This window comes from Leptopilina boulardi, unplaced genomic scaffold (genome assembly GCF_019393585.1).
Source record: "Leptopilina boulardi isolate dan_hultmark-lab unplaced genomic scaffold, ZJU_Lbou_2.1 LbouV2_211, whole genome shotgun sequence".
Lineage (NCBI taxonomy): Eukaryota > Metazoa > Arthropoda > Insecta > Hymenoptera > Figitidae > Leptopilina > Leptopilina boulardi.
Genome location: NW_026137765.1, coordinates 1803793 through 1831407, shown reverse-complemented (window position 1 = coordinate 1831407; position 27615 = coordinate 1803793). Strand labels below are relative to the sequence as shown.

The 27615-nt window shown below is 23.2% G+C and overlaps 1 protein-coding gene across 2 annotated transcripts in view; it reads right to left on the bottom strand.

The window, feature by feature from the left end:
- Positions 1–27615, bottom strand: part of LOC127278737 (tachykinin-like peptides receptor 99D) — a 109799-nt gene that overhangs the window by 39651 nt on the left and 42533 nt on the right. For both annotated transcript variants that reach the window (XM_051300573.1, XM_051300572.1), the window contains one exon: positions 18053–19875. In XM_051300573.1, the coding sequence (XP_051156530.1) occupies positions 18053–18501 (449 nt within the window). In that variant the 5' untranslated portion in view covers positions 18502–19875. The remainder of the gene's footprint in view (positions 1–18052; positions 19876–27615) is intronic.

Sequence of the window (27615 nt, the reverse complement as noted above, 5' to 3'; positions counted from 1 at the left end):
GAAATTTTTAGAAATAATTAAATTTCAAAAGATATTGTTAATTTTCAAAAAATTATTAAATTTTACAGAACTAAAATAATTTATCAAACAAATTTTTGGAAAACATTTTTTAAATTTAATTGAATTTTCAAAGATTTAAAATTGAGATTTTTGAAATTAATTGAAACTTTAAGTGATTTTTAATTAAAATTTTAGATGATTTCACTAAAAATTTATTAGAAAATGCGGACAAAATATAATAATTTGAAAATCATTTTTAATTGAAAAATGGTTTTAGATAGTTGAATTTTCAAAGAATATTATTAAAATAGTTAAAAATAATTGTATTTTCTTAGAGTTATAATTGAAATTATTAAATTTCAAAAAAAAAATTTTCGATGGAAAATTTTAGAAATAGTTAAATTTTAAATGCTTTTAAATTCAAATTATTGAAAATTCAATTAATTTTAAATTCAAATTTTTGAGAATAATAAAATTTAATTTTGATTTTAAATTTGGAAAATAATTGAATTTCAGTTCATTTTGAATTGAAAATTTTTGGAAATAATTGAATTTTAATTGAAATTTTGAATAATAATTTAATTTAAGTTCATTTTTGATTGAAAATTTTGGATAATTATTGGATTTTTAATTGATTTTGAATTAAAATTTCGGGTAATAATTGAATTTTAGTTTATTTTGAATTGAAATTTTTAAAAAATAATTTAATTTTATTGCGTGATATATATTTTTTTTTTAAATTATAAACAATTGTTAAATTTCATAAAAATTTTAATTGAAAAATAATTTTGATATAATTGAATTTGTGATGTATTTCATTAAAATTATTCAAAATAATTAATTTAGTGAAGAATCATTTTAATTCAAAATTTGTTAAATAATTGAATTGAAGAATATCTGAAGAATATCTACATTTTATAATAAAAAAATGTATTTTATTTACATTTTTTTTCAAATTTAAAAAAAAATGTCGCTTTTTTTTAAAATAAGTCGATAAAAGTCGGAAAAAGTAGTATAATCCGAGGCCTGTTAGCATATAATTTTCATTATTATCATTTAATATGTAATAATATTCTAATAAATTAAATTATTATTGATAATATTAATCTTTAATTTCTTTATAATAAACAATTAAATACTCAATTTGGCGCGCTTGCGGGGGTTTAATTTTCCTAGTTGTAAATAAAATGTTAATAAAATTTCGACACTACAAGTGAAAATGAAAAGGGATGTAAAAAAAAAATTTTTTTTTTTGTTGGAAAAATACTTTTAGCAGTCGTGTCAAAACCTTTAATACTTCCGTTGAAAGTTGGGTTAGTGTACAGATTTATAGTTTGGAGAGAGAGAGACAGAGAGAGAGAGAGAGAGAGAAAAGGAAAAAAAAATGAGAGAGAAGTGATTTGTGCTTTTCTGAAAGCCTTGACCGCTTTCGAGGCAGGAAGTGAGACGTGTAAAAAGGACTCTCCGCGACACAAAGGACTAGCGTCTTGAAAGTCTACCTTTATGTCGAAATATACCATATATATATATATATATATATATATGAGAAAAGCCAATAATCTTCAGTTTTACAATATTCCATAAAATTCTCGATTACAATATATTTTATCGAATTTCTTTTATATTTATACTTTCGAAATATAAATTAGACGCATAGTAATAATGTTTTCGATAAATATTGATTCATTGTTTATTTGATTTAAAAAAAAAAATTCCATCAAATAAAATTTTTTTGAATAAATTTGAAATTACCTGAGAATAAAATAAAAAAAAGAATGAATTTTTTTTTTATTTTTCTTTAGAGGCATTTTTGGAATTCTAATTTAAAACTATCTTTGAAATGTTTTAACTGAAATTTCCCCAAGTTTGTTGAGAAAATATAAAGAGTTTTTTGGTTGCAAGAGGGTTCAATCGTGAGTATACTGCCCCTAAGGCATTTAATCGATATGGCATGATTGTTTGCCTATACACTCTCTCGAGAGAGATCGAAACATTTGAATTGACTCGACTATATTCTGAGTCTCATTTCCTTGAATGAGATGGAGTTTTCGTGATTTGAGTGTTTGTCTATGGTTTATTTTTGTTCAACGGCACACACAAAACACCTCTACATTTTTTTTTTTTTTTTTGTTTGCAAAAAAAAGAACACAAGTGTTGAAAAAAGAAAAAAAATGTGTGACGAAAAAAAAGGGGCCAAAAAAAAAGAACGCAAAAATGTATTTCCAAATTTTTTCAAAAATAAATAATATAAATGACATTACATTTTCTCGGTCAATAAAAATATTTAAAAAAAAACTGAAAAGAGAGAATATTTCGTTATGTGTGAAAAATAGTGATTTTTAAAAGTCAGTTTTTTTTTTTAAAGAGAGAATTTTTTTTTCAGCGATTTGCATTTCAAATTTTCTGAAACAAAATAAGATTACATCATCTTTTTGAAAGAAGCTGTGATCAAATTTTGAAACTCTCTCGCTATTTATGTAGAAAACACTAATGCATTTGTGTTTATAAACCGTGTCTTTAACATACGCCTCGAGGCATTTATAAGATTACTGATATATGTATTTGTTGAGTTTACCTTTTAGAAACTTGATGTTCTACATTCCTCTCTAATTAATATATTTTTTTCAAAAACTTTTTTTTTTTTTTAATTTATTTTCAAAAACTAAATTTTCAATTTTAAACCAAATTTTTTACCTTTGTACCAAATATTGAACTGAATTTTAAATCAAAATGAAGCAATTTTCTTTGTTTGAAATTTTTAAACAATTTTAAGACAGAGAGAGAGAGAGAGAGAGAGAGAGAGAGAGAGAGAGAGAGAGAGAGAGAGAGAGAGAGAGAGAGAGAGAGAGAGAGAGAGAGTAGGAAACGTAGTCGTTAAGGACTGGTGTAATAGACGATTTATCGATAATCGAAGTCGTAAACCAAGTGATAGTATTAGTGCTTTATGGTGAAAAGCATCGAGTCATAAAACTTGAACAACAGTGTCATTAAAATGAAACCAAATGTACAATTTAAGAAATTCGAGACATTGTTAAATTTATAAATAAATAAATATACATATATATATATGAGATATAATAAAAAAAGATATAATAGGCGCATTTATTTTTGACAGTAAAAAAAAAAATTCCAAACACAGAAACTGAAAACATGTTCAATATTGCGTACATAAAAAGTTATTCACTGGACCGTAGAAAAAAAAAAAAGAAATAAATCGATTGTCACTGAATCCCTTTTTTTCTGTATTATTTCACATGTCGCATAAATCATAATTTCAAAAAAGAAAAAAACAAAATTTGTTAACGAATTTCACTTTTTATCTTATCTTTTGTAATAAATGTCTGAATAAATATTTTTAATTCAAGAAAATGTCTGAATAAATATTTTTAATGCAAGAAAATTGTTGTAACTTTTTTCGTGAATTAAAAAATGTATCAAATATAGTTTTCTTGAATGTTGTATTTTTTTTCCCCCCCAAAAAAAGAATCGCTTTAGATTTATTTTATTAATTTTCTGCTTCACCAACTTTGGATTTTCTTTTTTTTATCAAAATTAGGGGATAAAATTTTAGCTACAAGGATCATTGTTTTTTTTTTTTTTTTTTAATCAGATCTTCTTTGGTCGTTTATTTTATTTTTGTCTACTAATATTTTGAACCTCGTCAATTATTGTCTTTTATAATATAGATTGCCACTACTGTCAGTCTGTTTCAAATTAATCATGTTGAGTTTCTGTTTACTTTTGCATTCTGATTGTGGTGAAATTTACCTAAGCCATACCTAAAGTTTGTTTGTTCTGTAAATTAAGCAGTAAATTATTATCTTTTGCCAGATATGTTCTCAAGTTATTATCAGTCAGAAACATTTATGTCATTATCATTATTTAAATTACAACTGTTGACCCACACAAATTTTAATTGTTTAAACCAGATATATATGCAATAAGAGACTCTCTCTATACAATACAAATTAACTTTGGTTTGCATTTCCTATTCTGATTTAGGCCTTGTACCTTAGAATTTAGATTCTCATTAAGGCTGCTCTCCTGTTTTACATTCCAAGCAGGAGTTCCTGTATTTCATATGACATTAGACATCCAAGGATGTGTGTTCCGCATGTACAGATACTGGCAATTGCATCTTAATAGGCATTCGTCTCTCCCTCCCTCTCTCTCTCTCTCTCTCTCTCTTTCTGTCTCTATCAAAAGATATTCCATCTGTTTTGGTTGACATTATTCTTGTATAATTAATATTCACGAATCAAAATCATATATATATATATATATGTTGACGCGTACATGACAAATTCATTGCTTTCAAGTTTTGTTATTATAAACTTTATAATGCGCTAAAATCATATATATATACCAGAGTAGGGAATTATTGTCAACGTTCATTTCTGATGTAGTGACATCTGTGGAATTTGCAATGCTATTTGTACTCCTAATACCGCGTTGACATTCAGATGTCTATTCAAATTTGCACTAATATTCCTCTATTCAGATTCATGTATAGTCGATATAATTTTCTCTGAATTCAGATAATATTTCTTTAATTCATAAATATTGAGATGTGATTTTTAATTAAATTTAAATATCAATCTTTAGCAATTTTTTTTTTTTTTATTTTGCTTTATACTGCACAGTGGTCTGAAGGACTCGAAAAACTGCCAAAATTCAAAATATAATGGGGATTGTTGGAACTGCTCACAATAAGATTCTTGAGTGCGCTGAGTCTACATTTATAGTAAATATAATAAAATATAAAATAGTAGATATAATATGGCGGATAAAAGTGTTTAAAATTCAATTATTGAACCCAAACGTTTTTAGTAGGAAGGTTTTTGCATTCGTAAAATCTGAAACTGTTATAAAAAATAACAATAAACAATTAATAGAATTTGAGAAATAGAAAATTGTAATATTAAAGTTTTAAAATGTATTTTAAATTTAATATTTTTAAACCTTTTTTTAAAAAAGTTACTAAGGTGTCCTTCTATTAAACAATTTAAATTATATATTATAAATGTACATTTGAGAATATTTGCAAATTAAATATTTAATATAATATATTTATTATAATAAATTATTATCATTATATTTAATAAAACATTAACATTTAAAATTTATACCTTTAATTAACCTGTACATATATTATTATGAAACCAAAATTGAGCAATTTAAAGAATAAAATGTTTTCGAAAAACTTACCTTTAATTAATTAAAAATTTCTGAAAGTATAAATATCATTTAAGATTACTATTACTTATTTAGAAAATAATAAAGTTAAATTTGAATTTAATCGATAACCTTAAATTTTGGCAATTTTATAACGCTGTCAGACCACTCTGTACTGGGAGAAAAAAATTGGGACGCATGATTATGTTCTAAAAATCATAACCATTTGGCATAATTTTCATCAATCCGATTTTTTATATGTCAGAATTTTTATATAACGGAAAATTCAACTCATAGAATTTTTATTTCTTCGAATTTTCATTTGTCCGAATTTGCAAATGGCTGAAAAAACAATCGACAGAAAGATTTTGGCGTGATTTTTAAAATCAACCAATCACAATTTTATGAATAATTTTTGATTTGTTGATTTTAAAAATCGCGCTGAAATCTTTCTGTCGATTGTTTTTTCGGCCATTTCAAATTCGGACAAATGTAAATTCTATCAATTAGAAATTCTATTAAATGATTTTTCTGTTAAGTAAAAATTCTGTAGTATGAAAAATCGATTGCATGGAAATTATATTAAATAATAATTCGAACAAATGAAAATTCATCTAAATGAAAATTCTATTCAATGAAATTCTACCCAATAAAAATTCTTTAAAATGCCGATTATGTTAAATGAAAATTCGAGCAAATTAAAATTCGAAGAGATAAAAATTCTGTGAGTTGAATTTTCTGTTATATAAAAATTCTGACATATAAAAAATCGGATTGATGAAAATTATGCCAAATGCTATTTCGAACAAATTAAAATTCGGCTCAAAACTAATAAGGACAAATAAAATTCGATAAAATGTAAATTATGACTAATGATTTTTAGAACATAATCATGCGTCCCAAAAAATCACAGAAAATTAAAATGGCATTAAAATAAGCTGCAACGCTTATTATTTTAATCCAATTTTGTTTATTTTAATACCAAAATGGATTAAAATAATGCAAAATTGGATTAAACATCCTAAAAACAGTAATCTTGATTCTAGCGAATTCCTCTTAATTTGATGCATATTTTCCTCTCTTATATATTGTATCAAAAGTAATAGTCTTCACTTGAGAGGATTTTCCTCTCGCATATATAATTTGACAATTATGGTTATAAACAGATAAAGAAAAGCTATTATCATGAACTAAATTAAATATTTTTAATTAAATATTAAATATAATTCAATGATTTATAGTTATAATTACTTACATTAATTAATAGTTTTGTTTATTTATTTAACTTTAATTCAATGTTTTTGACATGAGAACCTCAAAAAAATTGTTTTGTTTTATTATTAGTCACCAAAGAATAAAAATATTTTACATTCAAGTGGAATACTTTTGTTTTAAGAGGAAAAATTTGAGAGAATATTAGAAGAGAATTTTTCCTCTAAATATGAGATTACTTTTTTCAGAGTGAAATAATAAGCGTTGCAGCTTATTTTAATACCTTATAATTTGCTGTGTAAGTATTTGTACAACATAAAATAATTAATTAAAAAGGAAATCAAATTCTAGTTAAATTTGTATCTACATTTCAGTTTGTTATTTCATTAGGATGATTGTATGTACACAGAAAATTAAAAGGCATTAAAATAAGTTGCAACGCTTATTATTTTAATCCAATTTTGCTTATTTTAATACCAAAATGTATAAAAATAAGCAAAATTGGATTAAAATAATAAGCGTTGCAGTTTATTTTAATGCCTTTTAATTTTTTGTGTAGATTTTTCTGTTTTTTTTTTTTTGAAGATTGCATTACATCAATATTCCTGAGAGATGGAGAGAATTGTGGATGGTCGTTGTTGACTATAAGGAATTAATTTGAGAAGTTTGAGTAGAATTTGCATCATCATACTGTAGGATGAGATTTCATTAAATTGATTAATAAGACACTGACCAAATGGTCAACACACACTCGAATGAATAGTTTCAAGTTGTTTAGCAATCGCAACAGGTTCTGATTCAACAGGTATAATACGACTGATTTTGACGCGAATATTAACACATTAAGATCAGTTTGATTCAATGAAACAGATATTTATCGAATAGATCGTTATTTTTCTTTTTCTTCTTCTTTTTTTTTCTTCTTTCTCTTTTTTCTCTTCTTTTTATTTCCCCCTATTCTCTACTGTTATTTTTACTACTTTTATTCAATTATAATTTTACACTATATTCTAAATTTAAAAAATGTTATTTATTTTTATTTTAAAACATAATAATAGCAAATGTATTTATTTATCCGATGTAGAGAAAAATAAGAAGAGTGAGAGGAATTTATGTTAACTTGAATTACTTTTCAAAAGCCTTGGATAAGGTAAGGACATTTCTTAATTACTTGACTCAAATCAACAAAAAGTTTTACTTGAGAGTTTGTTAATTTCTTGCTTATTAGCAGATTCGAAACTTTATCGTCATGGGTTTCATTAACAAACGTATATATATATAGAAATTTTCTCATTTTCTCCCTCTTGAGTCATATTGCAATGGGTTCAATAATAATAATTATATCGTATTAGTATTACTCTCATGATGGAAAATTGTTTTCAAATTCAAACTATAAAAATTTTAAAAGTTATTAAATTTGTTATTTGGACAATATAATAATTTTAATTAAAGTTATTGTTTTTAGTTATAATTTATTTCTACTACTTTGATAATAGAATTATAAATTTTATTGGCTGACTTTAACTGGCTTGTACTACTTGTACTAAAATGGAAATTTCTAAAAAAAAAATTGCCTGACTAAATTATACTTGTACTACTTAGACTAAAATTTCGAAAAAGAACGTTAATTTAAAATTTACTTCTACTACTTGTATTAAATTCAACATTATTTAAATATTTCTGTCTGACTAAAATTTATTTGTACTACTTAAATATAAAATTTGAACAATTCTGTTTAACTAAAATGTATACTACTACCGCTAATATTAAAATAACAAAATAATTATTCTGTCTGACTGAAAATTACATCTACTACTGAAAGTAAATTCAGACTTACTGTTTGACTAAAATCTATTTTGACTACTGATATTAATATAAAATAAATTTTTTCTGTCTGACTGAAAATCATTTCCTCTACTTTTGTACTGAAATATGAATGGTTCTGTTTGACTAAAATTTACTTGTACTACTTATTTTTAAATTACGAAATTAACAATATTTAGTCTGACTATAAACTGATTATACTATTTATAATGAAAGTAGAATAAAATAAAAAGATCTGTCTGACCGAAACAGACTTTTACTACTTGTACTACATTAAAAAATTATACAAGTAGTTCTGTCTGACTAAAATTTACATCTACTACTGATATCAAAATAACAAAAAAATTGCTCGGTCTGACTGAAATTTACTTCTACTACTGATATCAAAATAACAAAAATTGTTTTGTCTGACTGAAATTGACTTTTACTACTTGTATTATGAAATAAGAATAATTATTAACTTGTTCTGTAATTTTCTTTTTCTAATTAAATAAATATTAAATAATTATTATTCTTATATAGTTGACTAATTTCCACAGTCTTTTTTCTTATTGTCGATTGAAGAGGGATTGTGAAATCGATTCTTTGATCAATTCATGTGTAATATTTGTTTCCTGTTTGGACATTGGCAATGTATCCTCTGTGTCAACACACACTTTCTCTCTCTCTCTCTCACTCTCTTTCTCCCCTCTCTCTCTCTCTCTGTCACTCTATGAGACACTTATCCTCATTGATTGTGACACACCTTTGCCACCAACTAAACTCACTTTAATTCATCATTTTTTTTTGTATATTTACAAATAGAAATTTTTTTTTTTTTATTTAAAACCTTGTAAATTATTAAACTCTACCTACAAAACAAAAGAAAAATAATAGCAACAAAGATTATTGAAAAACTCTCTTCGAATCTTTAGTGTGATTAATTACTTTTTATGTATCTTGCATTTAGATCGTGGCAATCTGTAGGTGCGTCAGTTAATAAAGAACAATTTTATATTGACTTTTCGTTTATTAACGTTAGTCACGCTATTAATATTTTTTTTTAAATTGAAAAAAAAAATTATTTTTAAAATTCAATTTTTTGTAATTTAAATATTTAAAAAAAAATTATTTTTAAAATTTAAGTAGCATTTATAAAAATTAAAATTAATAAATCTTATTTGTTATAAATGTCTTTGGCTTTGATTGGAGAAACTTTGTTGATGAAATATTATATACGTTAAAGTAATATGATCCTCCATTTTGAAGTCATAGATGTTTCAATATGAAATTCGCATGTTTAATAATAGATTACATCAAGAAATTGTAATAGCGCTGCTTTAATAGGTGTTCTATAAAGGCAAATTGCAACTAATAGAAGTGGTTTAAGGGGTTTAACACTATTTATAGTTTACTTGCTTGAAAACTCTATTATGTGAAATTAATTACCACAATTTCTGAATAATTTTCCTCTCATATACAGCCTTCATGTATACATAAATATATAAACATATTGAATTTTCAATAAGTATATTATAATATTACAATAATTTTTTAACATTCTGTCTAAGTAAAATTTACTTTTACTACTGAAATCAACAAATTAATACATTGCCTGACTATAACTGACTTTTACTACTGATATCATTTTTATAAAAGTCTAAGTACGTTTTATTCTATAACTAAAATTACTATGAATGAAAATTTTACTATGTCTGACTAAAAACAGCCTTATACTACTGAGATTAAAATTTTGGCAACTATAGAATTATTTTGCCTGACTAAAATTGACTTCCACTACTTCTAGGTAATAAAATTTACCTTCAATAATTATGTCTGACTATTACTAGTTTTTACTACTAATTTAATAAATTCGGAAAAATTGTGTCTGACTAAAAACGGACTTATTCTACTGATTTCAAACAATACACGACCTTAACAATTTCATGTCTGACTAAAACTGATTTCAACTACTTTTAAAAAATTAAATTGACCTTAAAAAATCCTGTCTGACTAGTACAAGATTTTGCTACTGAAATACAAATTATTTGACTATACAAATTTTCTGTCTGACTATAACTGACTTGTACTACTTTTAGAAAATTAAATTTACTTTAAAACACGTTGTCTGACTAAAACTCTATTCTACTACTGCATGAATAAATAATAAATATTCATGAAAAAAGAATTGCCTAAAAATTGACTTACACTACTGACATTAACATTACGTGATTAGGGATATTTTCTGTCTGACTAAAATTGATTTTGACTACTTCTAAAAAATTCTAAACGAATTTTAATTCTATTTCCTTTTTTTAAATATATACCTATATATATATGTGAAAAAAAAGTGGGACACTTTTTTCCAGAATCTGATACACGATCTGTCATTCGAAAAAAAAAGTAAAAGAAGAAATAAAAAAAGTGATTTTTCCTGTCGCTGTGGCTTGCGATATTTCCGCAATGACCAATTCCATTTGTTACACATATAGAGATACATTTTGTGTGGATAAACTTTTGAAATTGAAAACTTCCGTTCGAAAATCGTGAAAAGAACAATTTTCAGATCTTTGATATTTTTTTCATAGAGAATATTTTCCATTAACTACATTTATATATATAAATGTTTAAAAATCGTGTGTGTTAGAATTATTTCGTTATTTGCTTTTTTCAATATTACATTCTATTACTGTTAAAATCTGAATTAAATTAAAAATTTTTTTCTTTTAATTCTCTTTAAAATATTCAACTCTTGAAATTCTGTTTAAAATATTTATTTTTTTCATTTTTTTTTTTTTTATTGTTTTTTGATTTCTCATAAATAGATATTGGTTTTTTTTTTAATTTTCTTGAAAAAATATGTTTTTTTAAATTCTCTTAAATTCATTTTTTTTCTATTTTACCTTTTAATATGTAATTTTTAATTTACGTCGTGTCCAATTTTTTAGACAAAGAATATTGAAACACAAATCTAAACTGACATAACAACTTGGCAGTGAAGTAGCTTGAAATTACTTGAAATATCTCACACGTGAGAAACTATTATTTACTGACAATGAGACAAAGCCACGATTGTTATTAAAACAAGAATGAGGAGAGAGACCTCGTAAAAGAGGTGAGAGAGAGAGAGAGAGAGCAAAATTACCGTCTGCTTAGCCATTACAGTCGAGTATCCAGTTGCCTTTCTTAATTAAACTTTTCTTCATTTACTCACATGAAAATTTTCATTTACAACGAATTTTGATTAATAATAAAATTCCTCTAATTCTTCTTAATCTATTTTTTCTTTAATAACTTTTAATTATTATAAATTATTCGTTATTAGTAATTATTAATTACATTTAATTTTTATTAATTATTATTAATTGGTAATTTTATAATGAAAAGGCCTTGTTTGGTTATTTTGGTATTACATAATATATATATATATATATATATATATATATATATATATATTTCCTTGTTACTGTATTAAATAAATTTATAATTAATAACATTAATTAAAAAAAAAAACGGTTTCAAAAAACAGAAAATATTATCAATTATTAGTTAGTTTTATTATTAATTAGGTTTTAATTACTAATTAAAATTAATTCATATTAAATAATAATTATAATAACACAAGAAAATTAAAAGTCATTAAAATAAGCTGCAACGCTTATTATTTTAATCCAATTTTGCTTATTTTAATACTAAAATGTATTAAAATAAGTAAAATTGGATTAAAATAATAAGCGTTGCAGCTTATTTTAATGCCTTTTAATTTTCTGTGAAAAATAATTTATTATTATTATTATTATTTAAATAATATTATAAAATTAGGTATAAAATATTTACATTCCATTAAAAAAAAAATAATAATTGTTTATTTATTTATTACAGAGATAAAAAAAATATATTCTATTTTTGTGAATTCAATTGAAATCTATTTTAGTTATTTGTTGGAGGCAAAAAAAAAAAAATATATATATATATATAATAAAATTGAGATGGGATAAAGAGAAAGAGAGACTGAGAGAGAGAAGGGGATAGAAGTAGAATTGATTAAATAATGAAATGATTAATTTTCACGTGAAGTGCTCTCGACGCGAAGAGTGTACTCAGCATCGTCGAATGACCTCTGGTCATCAGTAATATCGTCGATAACCAATCGTGTGGATGCACATGCGCGATTGGTCAATCGTATATCCAGAAAGCTCTTTTGCCTCAATTTCTATTGGCTATATATATATATATATATTTGTGTATTCAAAAATTACTAATTTCATTAATATTCATTGTTTAACACAAATTTAAATTAAACTATTAAATAAGTTCAAAAAAAAAAAAAATAAATAAAATAAATAAAATTATTCATCGACAGATATCACATACTCGAATTTTGATTTGATTACAAGGAAATTTATTTGTATTTTGTTGAATATATATATATATATATATATATATATATATATATAACTTTACCAACGAAATCGAAGCAACAGGTGATTTAGCTCTCGCATCATATAGCTTGTTTAAAAAAAATGTCCCTCGTTTAAAAAATACATTAATTTTTTTTTAATTTTTTATGAAATTGAAAATATTGTAAAGAAAAGACAAAAAAAATTGTAAGATTTTTAATAGTATACTTATATATGATTGTTTTATTAAATTAGTTATAATGAATTTACAATAATTTGAATTTTTCCAAACAAAAGTAAATATATCTTTAAAATAATAATATACACAGAAAATTTCCTTTTTGCTTGAATTTTTTCGAAATATTTTTCAATGGAAAATAATAATTATTAAAAAATAAAATGAAAATTCTCTATTATTTTATACGAAGTAATTTGTCTGACTAAAATGTCTATTACTACTGAATTAAATTAAAATTAATTTTTTTTTTTAAAGTCTTAACAAAAAAATTCCAATTTTCTATTTGATTAAGCATCCTATTTAAAGGATAATATAGAGGAATTTTTTTTTTTTCGTTTTTGAAAGATATGGTATCGTAAAATGACTTCTATTAAAGTTGAAACTTATTTTTTGTGGGAATATATATGATGTTAAATTTTTCAACATCATTTAGAGAGATAAACTGCTCTCTTTATCTAAGTATTTCTCCTTTATTTCTTCCATTTATAAGTCTATTACTCAGTGTAAACTTTTGTAACAATAGTACGCGTATATGTGTTGTGTTTTCTTTTTTATATGAATAATTTAAAGAATTGCTTCGTCAAGTTTCAAGACGTTGAAATCTCTCTTTTGCCCTTTGGGGTAATATTTAAAACTCGTTTCATTTTTCTCTTAAATTCACACGACACGTTGACTATTATGAAAATATTTTTTTCCAAATATATTTTATATTATATCTTTTTTTCTTTTTATTTATATAATAATTAAAATTAATTTCTTGTAATTTTTTAATTATTTGAAAAAATTGAATTAAATTCTATATAGAATTTTTCTATATAGTTAGAAAAATCTATTTGAAGGGAATTTTATTACAAGAAAATATAGTATATTGAACGATTAATCTGTTTAACCGAGTTTTTTTTTTCTATATTGTATACAGATATAGAAAAAGGGGTTTCGAATTCCCCTCTTTAAGCTTTCTCTATCTCGAGGTCGAAAAACAGAACATTCAAAGATAAACACAGAAAATGTATTTTCTCAGGATAGTTCGTGTGTTAGACATTTACACATTTCACTTATACAAAACTGGTAAAAGCGCACAGGAACACAATAACTTGTATAAGAAAAAAAAATATAACCAAAAAAATATAGTGTATCTTGTATACAATAAAAATTCGAAATTTCTAAGAAATAAAATTTACTCACTAAAATTACTCGCTAAAATAATACAAAAGGTAAAATTAAATTTTTATTGGAAAAATATATTATATTTAAGTAAAAAATACAAGTAAATATTTGCTATTTTTGCTAAATATTTTTCCGAAATTTTTTTTTCTTTCTTTTATATATATATATATAGTAAAAAATTGGAAAAACCATTAATTTTCCTAATTGGGAGTAATTTATTAATTAGTCGCCATTGGGCACTCGATTTTGTCAAATATCGTATAAAATATAGATTATGGAGATTACTGTTATGGGATGTAAATTACTAATTATTATTATTACCTTTGCATGAACCAAAACGTGTCTAACAGCATATTGAGAATCATTGATGCATTAAGTCATACTAATCAGTCGACAAAATTTTGCATTAAGTAATGCTATTATATATAGTTCAAGGTAATTACATATATATAATCCTACTAAAAGCGATAATTAGTTGCATATTTCGATTTTTATTTTATTTGTGTGAAATATTTATTTAATAAAAAAAAAAAACAAATTATTTGAATTTTTCAGTTTTATATTTAGAAATAAAAATAAAAAATAGTGAAAACATAAAAAATGCTATTAGCCCTTTCTTTTTCTAAATTTAATCGTAAAATAAAACAATTTAGAAAATGGAAAGTGAAAAAGTGATATTGTACATAAATTGAGAAAGCTATTCGAGTATACAATAGAAAAAAACCTATAAATAAAAATAAAGATATTATATATATATATAGAATTTGAAAATTGAAAACATAAAAATAGAGTTTTTATTTGTCTCGAGTAAGACAGGATGAAATTGAAAGATATATTTGGATCTGTGAATTTTCAAAGCTTTAAAGAAATCTTGCCAAGCAGATAATATGCGATAATGTTTTATAACTTTTCCAAAAAGACATACAAAATCTATAAATTGCAAAAAAAAAATTAGAATTTTTTATAAAAGAAATAATTTTCTTTTTCTGATTTTAAAATTAAAAGAATTTTAAATTTTCTGCCTGATTAAAATTTAATTTTACTACTGATAGGAAACTAACAAAATATTAATATATTGTCTGATTAATACGAGATTATACTACTGAGAAAAAATTTAATAAATTTTAAAAAGGATTTTCTTTAATGACATCAAAATTTTACAGTCATTGAAATATTTATTTTCTTGTTCCATAAAAATATTGAAAAATAAAAAAAATTAGAATAGAATAAAATTTTGTTTAAACAAAAAAAAAAAAAAAAAATTGTAAATCGAAATATTTTTCTCCAAATTTTATTCATTTGCAAAATTATCATATTCAATATCAAATATTCAAATATTAACTTTAGTTTAAAAATATATCCAAAAGTGTAAAAAAAAAAAAAACAAATTTATAGGTGTAAATAACTTATATTTTTTAACTTGAATTTTAAGGCAAAAGACAAAAAAAAAAAAAAAAAAAAAAGAACGTCGTTAATCAAGTTTCTCATACGGTTTGTCTATATTGCGCTTTACATGGGGGACTTTTTGCCAGTATCGAGGGACGTCTACAAATGTATAGAAATAGTCTGTAAATTTTTTACACTGAACCCTTCATGTTTTACCAAGTAGGGTGTCCTCTTTCTTTATTATACACATAAGAAATCGAAAACAGTTAATAATAAATTTTTATGTTCCTCTTAAATAATTTCCCAAAGAAATGATTCATTTTCGGTACTTTTGTACCAAAAAAAAAAAAAAAAACCATTTTTGGTATATTTATTATTAAAAATGCGTTAATTTTTTTTTTTGTTTTTCTTCTTTTGGGCCAATTTTTTTTTACCTATATCAAACAAAATCAATCGAAATTTTAAAGGACAATCAAATTTTATAAATATTAATTAATATTAATTTTTAATTATAAACTAGTAAAATTAAACGCGCGCCAAATTGAGTATTTAATTGTTTGTTATAAAAAAATTAAAGATTAATATTATTAATAATAATTTAATTTATTAGAATATTATTACATATTAAATGATAATAATGGAAATTATATGTTTACAGGCCTCGGATTATACTACTTTTTCCGACTTTTTTTCAAAAATACGACTTTTATCGACTTATTTTAATAAAATGCGACATTTTTTTTTACATTTGAAAAAAAATGTAAATAAAATACATTTTTTTAGTATAAAATGTAGATCTTCTTCAGATCTTCTTCAATTCAATTATTTAACAAATTTTGAACTAAAATGATTCTTTACTAAATTAATTATTTTTAATAATTTTAATGATATACATCACAAATTCAATTATATTAAAATTATTTTTCAATTAAAATTTTTATGAAATTCAACAATTGTTTATAATTTAAAAAATATATATCACAATAAAATTGAATTATTTTTTTAAAAATTTCAATTCAAAATAAACTAAAATTCAATTATTACCCGAAATTTTAATTCAAAATCAATTAAAAATCCAATAATTATCCAAAATTTTCAATTTAAAATTTTATTATTTACCAAGTTTTCAATTTAAAATGAAATAAAATGAAGTTATTTTTTAAAATTTCTATTCAAAATTAATTATCCAAATTTTCAATCAAAAATGAACTTCAATTAAATTATTATCCAAAATTTCAAGTAAAATTCAATTGTTTCACAAAATTTTCAATTCAAAATGATCTGAAATTCAATTATTTTCCAAATTTAAAATCAAAATTAAATTTCATTATTCTCAAAAATTTGAATTCAAAATTAATTGAATTTTTTTTTCAATTCAAAATGAACTGAAATTCAATTATTTTCCAAATTTAAAATCAAAATTAAATTTCATTATTCTCAAAAATTTGAATTCAAAATTAATTGAATTTTTTTTTCAATTCAAAATGAACTGAAATTCAATTATTTTCCAAATTTAAAATCAAAATTAAATTTCATTATTCTCAAAAATTTGAATTCAAAATTAATTGAATTTTCAATAATTTGAACTTAAAAGCATTTAAAATTTAATTATTTCTAAAATTTTCCATCGAAGATTTTTTATTTGAAATTTAATAATTTCAATTATAACTCTAAGAAAATTCAATTATTTTTAACTATTTTAATAATATTCTTTGAACATTCAACTGTCTAAAACCATTTTTCAATTAAAAATGATTTTCAAATTATTGTATTTTGACCACATTTTCTAATAAATTTTTAGTGAAATCATCTAAAATTTTAATTACAAAACACTTAAAGTTTCAATTAATTTAAAAAATCTCAATTTTAAATCTTTGAAAATTCAATTAAATTTAAAAAATGTTTTCCAAAAATTGTTTGATAAATTATTTTAGTTCTGTAAAATTTAATAATTTTTTGAAAATTAATAATATCTTTTGAAATTTAATTATTTCTAAAAATTTCAACTTTAACCCTTCGAAAAGGATTATTAATAAAAAAAAAAAATTTTTATTTAAAAATCTGTAAAATATTTTTGTTAAAATAAAAAACAAATCCACTTTTTTTGGAATATAAATCGACTAAAACAACTTTTTGTGTCTTTTAAGTTGATTTGAGGCCTGTGTTTTTATAATTAATATTTAATAGGTAATCGTTGGCCCCTGGTACCTTAAAAATTAATTTTTAAAAATAAATTTTTTTCAAATTACTATCTTGTACGAAATTTCCTGGTGCATCTTTTTTCTCATCATAAATTTTTGGTATTTTCATACAATTTTTGAATCAATATACAACTTTTAAAAAAATTTCGTTGATAAACGTTGTGTACTTCAGCTTTGTGAATTGAATTTTCGAATTTGGAATTTTAAAGAAACTTATTCCAAAATTTGGAAACACAATTATACAACTTTGGCAAAAATGAGAAAAAGAATTGTCAAAATTTGACACGTCATAAGATTACTATTAAAAAAAAAAAAAAAAGAAATCAGAAAAGGCCAACTTCAAGTTAGGACAGAAGGACATAATCATTTTATTATTATATAATAATATTAATTAATATTAATATATATTTAACTAAAATTATGAATTATTTTTACAAAAAGTAGAAGAAAAAAAGAAAATGTTGACTTACCTATCAAACGAAATGGCCATTAATGTAAAAACACTGGCGCAAATTGTAACAACAGCAATAAATTGGCTAATTTTACAATATAAATTTCCAAATGGCCAATGACTATTGAGCATATATGTATAATTAAAAATGACATTTAACGTTGAGACCATTGCATCGGCAATGCTTAAATTCACAAGAAAATAATTAGTGACAGTTCGCATTCTTTTGTGTGCCAATACAATCCAAATGACAATAAGATTACCACCAGTTGCAACGACAATCATTCCCGCGAACAATAATGTCCAAATCATTTGTCTCCACCATGGTAAAATAAATTGATTGCCATCATCATCCAAGTCAGTTAAATTTGTGTCATTTCTGTAAAAACTTTCATTTCCCACAATCCACGATGATGTTAAATTCAATGGGAATTCCGTTGAAAAAAATAGTTCTTCGAGTGACTGCATCACGAACACTTTATATATATATATATATATATATAGAAAAAAAAAAACACACTTTTCTTTAGTTCGTTAGTCGATTTCTTTCATTCTTTTTCGAACAATTTACAACAATTTATTTTTTTTACTTATTATTTTAGGGGAATTTTTTTCTAATCATTACTTTGAGGGGAGGGGGGGGGTAAAGACCCCTTTTTCGTTCTCTCTTAAATTTACATAGTTCTTTGATAAATATTTATTAGAGAATATGATATTTTTATTATATAATAAATAAGATTTGGAAATTTTTTTTTTTGGGAAAATATCATTTTTTTTTTCTAATTGAAAATAAAAATTATTTATTTTTTTTTTTTATTTTCCAGTGAAAATTCGTTGTGATAATTGTAGTGAAATTCTTTCATTAGTTCGAAAGAGTAGATCGACATTCGCGGTTCCTAGAAAGTAGAACTCTGTTCTGTGGAAACCAATCGAAGAGCAGTGGTGGTGGTTGGTTGAATGCAGTGGTTAGCTTCACCATCGAAGCTCACTTCCACTTCCGTTTCATGCACTGTCGGCTTTAACAAGGCTCTCTTTCCTCTCTCTCACTTTTCTCCCAACAATACACCCCTCGTTCACCCTTTATTGTTTTCATAGCTTATTCGTGAAAGATGAATGATTTTTTTCCAAATAAAACACACATGACTGTCTTTCAAATCGTCGAAAATCTCAAAACTATATTTTTTAATATACAATTCTATGATAAAATAGAAAAAGAAAAAAAAAATTTATTTGACAAAATTAATTAATTTTATTAAGAATAAATTTTTAATCTAATTTTTCAGTTGAATTAAAAATTTCATATTAGTTGAAAATTAATTTTATTTTTTGAAAAAATTAATATTTAATTAGTGATCTTTTTTTTTTCTCTCTCTCTCTCGTCTTGAAGAATCAAAATTGATATGCCATCAGCAAAAAATAACGCGTCTTTCAAATAGTACAATGTGTTCATATTTTCTTATTATAAAACATTCTCTTTTGTTCTTCATTCCCCGTTGGCGATACTTTGTGATGTTTTTCATCATTTTGGAAAAAATTTAGGTCTTATGTTTGGATTTATTAAAATCTTTTTTTTTTCTTCTTTTTTTTTAAGAAAATCCTTGGGGAGAAAGAATTTTTTTTTTTTTTTTAAATCCACAAGACGTTAATAAAGCTCGTTTAAGTAAAATATAAAAATTAGAGATTATATAAACATTTACATTTCATTAGCGGTTTTTTTTTTTATAGACTTTCATAAATTTTTATTTCTTTTTTGCACACTGCAATTACAATATATCGATTGTGATTGTAAATTTTTATCACGTTCAATCTTCTTTTTCCTTTTCTCTGGCTGAGAAGATTAATCTGTAACATAAAATTTCAAAGAATTTTTTATTTTTTTAATCTTTATGAATATATATATATATATATATATATATATATATATATATATAGACAGGATATTATATGAATTTTGTTAGAGAAGATTTTTGTATTATAGGGCATCAGTAGTTGGGTAAAACGCAGATTAAGCATAGAATACACTTGGGAAAATTTAATGCAAGCTCAGGTTTATGGGCTGAAGAGCTCATGGTTTACTTTGAAATATTTTCGAATTATTAAAAGCAAAAGATAGCTATATAATGTTGTATCAAAGAATATTGCATTTTAGTCGGTTTATTTGTATTTTAATTAAAGTTGACAATAAGCCAATTTATATTAAGGTAAATAATAATATAAATAATAGTAGTAAAAATTATATTTTCTAATTAAAAAATTCTTTTTGCAAAATTTCAAATATGTGAGTAGAAAAAAAATTTTTTATTTTTTTTTTTAAATTAAATTATAAATTTAGCTTTTATGAAATAAATTTTTAATTTTTTTTTTTAAATTTTATAACTCTATTATTTTAACAAGATTAAAAATACCTGTTGGAATTTTTCATTATTATTTAGAAACATTATTTTTATTTTATTAAAATAATTATTCTATTATCCTAAAAATTGTTTTATTAAATTTTCTTGAAATAATAAAAAAAAAAAAATTAAAATTCAAAAAATCATACCAGTACTTAGCAAAGAAAAATTCTTTCGCATCGTTGAAAATATATGTATGAATATAAATCCATATATGCAAATTTTACGTTTCAATTTTCAATTCAAATATGTAGGCATCGAACGTGTTAAAAGTTCAAAAAGTACCATCTGCAAGGTGTCTGTGTTTAAAATAAATCTTTCTATGAAGAGCTTAAATTTTTTTTTTTTTAAATGTGAATTTAAAATAGTATCAAAATTTATCGAAAAAATTTTTAAAGTAAATTTTCAAATAAGTCTATATATGCAAAAATGTGAAACAAAAACTTTTCTATTCTTTTATTTCATCAAGATAGTGTTCTATAAATTTACATTTTATTTTTTAATAATTTTCTAATAACCAATAATTATTATTGAAATAATTGTTTTTGTCAGTGAAAGCAATTACGTTACTTGATCCTCTATTATATAACCATGCTTTGTCGGAAGTAATTATGTTAAACTTAAGTTTATCCATCAGAATGTGAAAATATAATGAACGGTCATAAATTACTTGCAGCTAAATTGATTTCATGAATATTTTGAAAAAATTAAAGGGATATTAAATTCTAATAATTTTTTTTTCTCGATAAATTAATATAACAATGAATATTAATTAAATATAATATATTTATAATTTATAAATAATTTATAATTTACTGTTGAAATTTTTTTTTTATTTCAGTATAAGTAGTAGAAGTCAATTTTAGTCAGACGAAATATTCATTTTTTCTTTCTCTCTATTCAAGTGGATTTTGATAACACTTTTATTTATTTTTTTTTTTAAAAAAGTAGTTGGTTTAAAATATAAACCAGTGGAATATTTTTTAAATCCACAGGTAGGAAAAAAAACATATTTCCATTTACGCACACCAAGGCTCGTGATTCGTTCACATAAGCGTCACCATTGTTATACAATCACTGCGAGAAATTTACAATTGTAACGTGAAAATTATGCATTGCCACCACTCTATACGACCACTGGTTGTGGCCACTCGTTGTTTTTCATTTTTTTTTTTTGCTCTCTCTCTCTCCATATTCGCATACATTTGAATAATGCGAGAATAAGGCAAGGCACCTTCTCTATATACACAATAAAAAAAAAGTCCATGACAAGTCCTTGAATTGTAAAAAAAATATTCTAAAACTTTTTTCAAAGGAAAAGGGATGAGAAAATAAGGAACCACCAAAAAATATATTCCAGAAGTGAAAAAAAAAATGCCAAGCGTTATATATGTGTTTTGAAAATGGTCAACACGCAAAATGGATATTGGATTAAATGTACTTTAATAAAAGCGAAAAATTGTTATGTGACCGCATTTCTCGCGTAACTTGCGCAGCTCCTCGGAGATATGCTTCCTCTTCGTGTGTGAATTTCCGTTATTCTGTAAACGAGCAACTTTTGCCATTCTCGTTTTCGACATTTTTTTTCTTTTTTCTTTTTTTTTTTTTTAATTAAAATCGCAAATGTCGTGTAAAAATTCTTAAAATTGGGATATATAATTAAAATTGTGTTGCAAAAAAATTTTCACATCTTCTTACACTTTTAATAATAATTATATTGTAGTAGTAGTAGTAGTAGTAGTAGTTAAAACTAGCTTTAGTCAGACAACAGGAAAAAATTGTTTTAATTTCATTTTGACAAAATCATACTAAGAAGAAAAAAAGAGTAAATTTTTTTTTCTATATAAAAAAAAAAAAAATCAAATGTACTTGTCTGACTGAAAATTTACTTGTACTACTTATACTAAAAATCAGAATAATTAAACAAATTTTTTCCGAGTGTAAAATTTAATTATAATAGAATTAGAAAAATATAAATTGTTTCAGTCTGACTGAATTTAGTCTCTACTACTTATAGTAAAAATTAAAATCATTCGTTTACGTCTGTCTGAGTGAAATTTACTTGTACTACTGATATTAAAATTTCTAACTATAACACTTCAGTCTGACTAAAAAGTACTTTTACTACTAACATCGAAATTATTATAATTTTCCGTATAAGTTGTAGACGGTAATTTTAGTCAGTCAATTCGATTATAATTTTCAGTTTAAGTAGTAGACGCCAATTTTAGTCAGACAATTTGATTGTAATATTTTAGTGTAAGTAGTAAAAGATAACTTTAGTCAGACAAATTGATTCTAACGTTCAATGCGTTCAAATTCAAATTCAATAGTTATTTTTCTTTATAATTAGTAAATAAAGGCGTTAGTAAATAGATTCTAATTTTCAGTGCAAGTAGTAAAAGATAACTTTAGTCAGACTATTCGATTCTAAATTTTCCTTCTAAGTAGTAGATGCAAGTTTTAGTCAACCAATTCGATTATAATTTTTAGTTTAAGTAGTAGAAGAAGGATTTAGTTAGACAATTTTTTTTGTACTTATTTTCAGTGCAAGTAGTAGAAGCTAGTTTTGATCAGAGAATTTAATTGTTATTTTTAAGTATAAGTAGTAAAAGAATGTTTAAGTCAGACACGTTGACTTTAAGTATCAGTGCAAGTAGTAAAACATAAGTTTAGTCAGACAATTCGATTATAATTGTCAGTTTAAGTAGTAGAAAAAAGCTGTAGTCAGACAAATTGATTCTAACGTTCAATGCAAGTAGTAAAAGATAACTTTAGTCAGACAATTCGATTATAATTTTCATTTTAAGTAGTAGAAGTTAGTTTTCGTCAGACAAATCGATTATAATATATTATCCTAAGTAGTAGAAGTTAGTTTTAGCCAGACAATTCGATTCTAATTTTCAGTATCAGTAGTAGAAGCTAGTTTTAGTCAGACAATTCAATAGTTATTTTTCTGTATAAGTAGTTAAAGAATATATTAGTCAGACAAGTTGTTTTTTAATTTTCAGTGCAAGTAAAAAAAAAGATAAGTTTAGTCAGACAATTTGATACTAACTTTTATTTGTAAGTAGTTGAAGCTACTTTTAATATAGAGAATTCTGTTTAAATTTTTTCACACTATATTCTAATACTTTGTATATAAAATATAATTGAAATCATCAATTAATCTCAGTTGATATAATCACAGAAGTTATACTAATTCGATCGATATATGGTGTTGTATGAAACACTGTAATTATTACATTGCACATATATATGTGTGTGTGTGTGTTAAATTGCCACATCTAAAACGATTTAAGGATCATTTGATATCAATCCTATATATAGATATTAGGTGCATCAGTATTGATGTAATATTATAGCCGTTAATGTGTTAATAGATTGTGGTTCTATTCTGATTATAATTTAGCATCAGGTAATTTGATTGTGGGATAATATTCTAATTCGATTGTATATAAAATAGAACGTACAAAAAATAAAATTATTGAGAAAAATGATTTTTTTAATGTGAAATTTTTTGGTTGTTTTTTTTTTTTTGATACTCGAAATAATTATTGCTATTTAACAAAAAGAAAAATTCACATTAAAATCTCAGACATTTTATAAGTTTATTGTCAGAAAAAAGAAAATTTAAAGAAAAAACATAAAATGAGTTTCGATGTGAGTAGCTGAATTAAAGGATTTCTTTGCATTTGAGGAAAATTAAAGTGCTGAAAAGAACGGATGAAATAACGTATATATATATGATTCAAACTAGAATATAATCGTATTGTGACCTTTTTATATAGAGAACAGTACAAGCTAATTGGAAATGGGATTTCTGTTGCCGGATTTACGAGAATGGAACATAGATTTCTTGCACGGGTTCAGCGTCAAAAAGATGGAAATAGAAAATGAAATATACTCTCTTTTCCTGGTTCAACGTATACAGTTATATAGCTAATAGTAATCTACTATATATATAAAAAAAAATATGCATAATACTTGAATTTTAACATCACTTCTATTTTTTTTTTGTCTTAATAAATTCTTTCCCTTCTTAAGTATATCTATACATAGTGAATAAATAACAAATTCTTTTCCCCCACTAATATTATTTTCTTTTTTTTTTATTTTAATATTTTATTTTTTGTTAAAAAAAAATAAATTTATTTCTTTGATGGAAAATATTTTTTCTGTAATATATATGCGATTTTTTTTTTGGTATAAATAATGGTTTTGTAAAAGTGTGTTAATTGAGTTTTTTTTTTTTTTGGGGGGGGATGATGGTTTTAGAACAAAACATAGAATTGTCTTCTTGTTCTGTATATCGTATTTCATAATATAACTTATGTGTGTATATATAGCAAATGAGGAAATACATCAGAGAGTAAAAAAAAAATAATATAACATTGCAATGAATCGTTATTCGCTCTCTCATGTGACAGTTTCGTATTTTCGTGTTGCAAAAGTACTTTATATTGCTACTAAATTTTCATGGACTTTTATCGTATATATATATATATATATATATATAAATAAAATTAGAATTTTATCGCCAAACCTTTTTTTAATGCGTATTTTATTTTTTCAACAGTACATTATATATTATTAAGAAAAATATCTTTTAAAGAGAAAAAAATAATTAAACAGTTTTAGTAACTTCAATTTGTAATCTTTGATATTAATTTAATATTTTATTGTAATTATTTTGATTATTATTATTTCAACTAATTGTTATTACTAATTTATTAATTACTGCCGACAGATGTAATTAAAAGCTACTAGCTCTGTTTTTATATTGCGTCTGACCAAAAACAATTATACTACTGAAATAGAGCAAAGTTTTTTTTTTTTTAATAAAAAGTGGGTAATAGTTTAATAAAAATTACGATGATTCACGACACATGATATTTTAGAGTTGAGAAAAACATCCTCTCAAAGTTAATTAGTTAAGACTCTAATAATTTATTATGAGTATTAAGCAAAACAAATTGTACACGCAGAGAGCAATAAAAAAAAAACAGCTTACACAGTAGATGAATTAAATGAAATTCTTCCAAGTATAAACAATATATATTGCCACAATATAAATGCAATAAAAAAATACAGTACAATAAAAAAATGAAATTCAATATATAAATTCAATAAAATTTTGTTATAAAACAAATGATAACAAAATAATAAGAATAAAATAAATAAGAAAAATAATATTAATAATAATAATAAAAATAATAATAAAAAAAAATTAATTTAATAGTAATAAAAATTGAAATAAAAAATATAAACTTAATAATTAGGATATTAATTTTTTTTTTATATTAAATTGTGCTTTGTAATATTTTGAAGTAACTTTAAAAATTTTAAGATAAAAAATATGCGTCAATTTAAAATTCAAGTGTGTATTCTCAGAGAATTGTGGAGTCGTAAACTTTCTTGTCAGTAGCTCTCACCATCTGCTGCCTTTCTCACACTAAAGAAGAGACGTGCACGGCTGTACGAAACAGCAAAACTTGTGACAATTCGGCTGTCTTGTCTCTGAATAAAGATGGTTTACCAACATATTCATCCCTATGATATTCTGTGAAAATCCCAAACAGCAGTAATTCTTCTAAAATGACATTGGGGAATAAAAAAATAAAAAAAAAAAGAAACTAAAAAAACTTCCTTTCAACAACGCGAACACAATGCGTTCAGCTCGATTAAAAAGTTTTCCAGTTTAGAGAGAAAAAGAGAGAGAGAGAGAATAGTGAAAGTGAAAAATGAACGCTAAAAGTTAAAAATAAAATAGTTTTTTTGCCACAATTTGAGAATGAAAAATGAAACAAAAGAAAATAAATTAATAAAACGAAAAGTATAAATAATTTTAAAAAATGAATAAAAACTAAATCAAAACTAAATAAATAGAAAATAATAAATAAATAAATAGAAAATAGAAACTGATGAAAAATATTTTTAAAAAAATGTGCGAAAAAGAAAGTAAAACTACAAATAAACGTTTTATTAATCGTTTAAATTTTTTTTTTTTATATTACTCAGTGAAAAATTAAAACGACATAAGAATTTAAGGTAATTAGTATAATTTATTTTTCGTATAAATTTATTCTTTCTAAAAAGAAAAATGAATAATAAAATCAAGTAGCTAAATGCTTAAATCTTCAACCTCTTTTTTTTTGAGTTTCTCTTTTTCCTCACTTGACTCCACTTTTGCGCACTACTTTTTTTTTCTCTATATTTTTATTTTTCTTTTTTTTTCTCAAGTATAACTTCTTTACCATCCATGTCCCACTTTTAGCAACGGATTGCTATTTCATTCTTTTCTAACACTACTTTCGTCTCCAGTGACAAAGAGAAAGAAGAGTCTTTTTCCTCTCTGATTTTTCTTAATACTCCCCTCGGCAGGTTTCTTTCATGTTTCTTTTTTTTTGCGGTTCCTTCATTTTTTTCTATGCTGATTTAATCTCAAAAATAATATATATAAAAAAAAAGAAAAAAAATATTTGAATTTCGCGCCAGTTATAATGCAGCAAATTTTCGATAGATGGCGAAAAAGTGAGAATTTCTCATAAACGACATAAAAGAACTAGTGGTATATAAATCTAACTTATAGGCCCTATTAACAAAGAAACAAAAAATAATTACAGAATTATATATATAGCTAACAATGATTTTAAATAGATTGAATTTTAATATCATTTTATTCAATTGAATTCATAATTGTATGTTATTACTAAATACGACATTATAGTAATTTTTGTATATCTTGGAATAAATAACATACAATTATGACTTTGAGATGATATTTCAATTCAATCGAATCATAATAAAATATAAATAAATTTTACAACATTGAAAAGTAATTTTTTTTTTAAAAAAGAAATTCTTTTAAAGAAAAATAAAGGAAAAAAAAACATGTTTTATATAAAAAGAGAAAGAATTTGTAAATTTCTATCATTCAAAAAGGGAAAAATGGAATGACTTGAAAATAAGTTTCTTATATTAAAAGCGTTTTACCATTTCCTGCATGCGAATCATGCGAGTAAAAAATAATAGAAAGAATTTAATGGAATAATAAAATGTCAGAAGGAGTAATGAAGTGAAGATAATTTTTATACACTACAGTATTAATTTTCATATACAGAATAATAAATGTGTGAATTAATTTAATTTCAATAATTAAGATACTTTTTTTGTCCTATTCAATAAT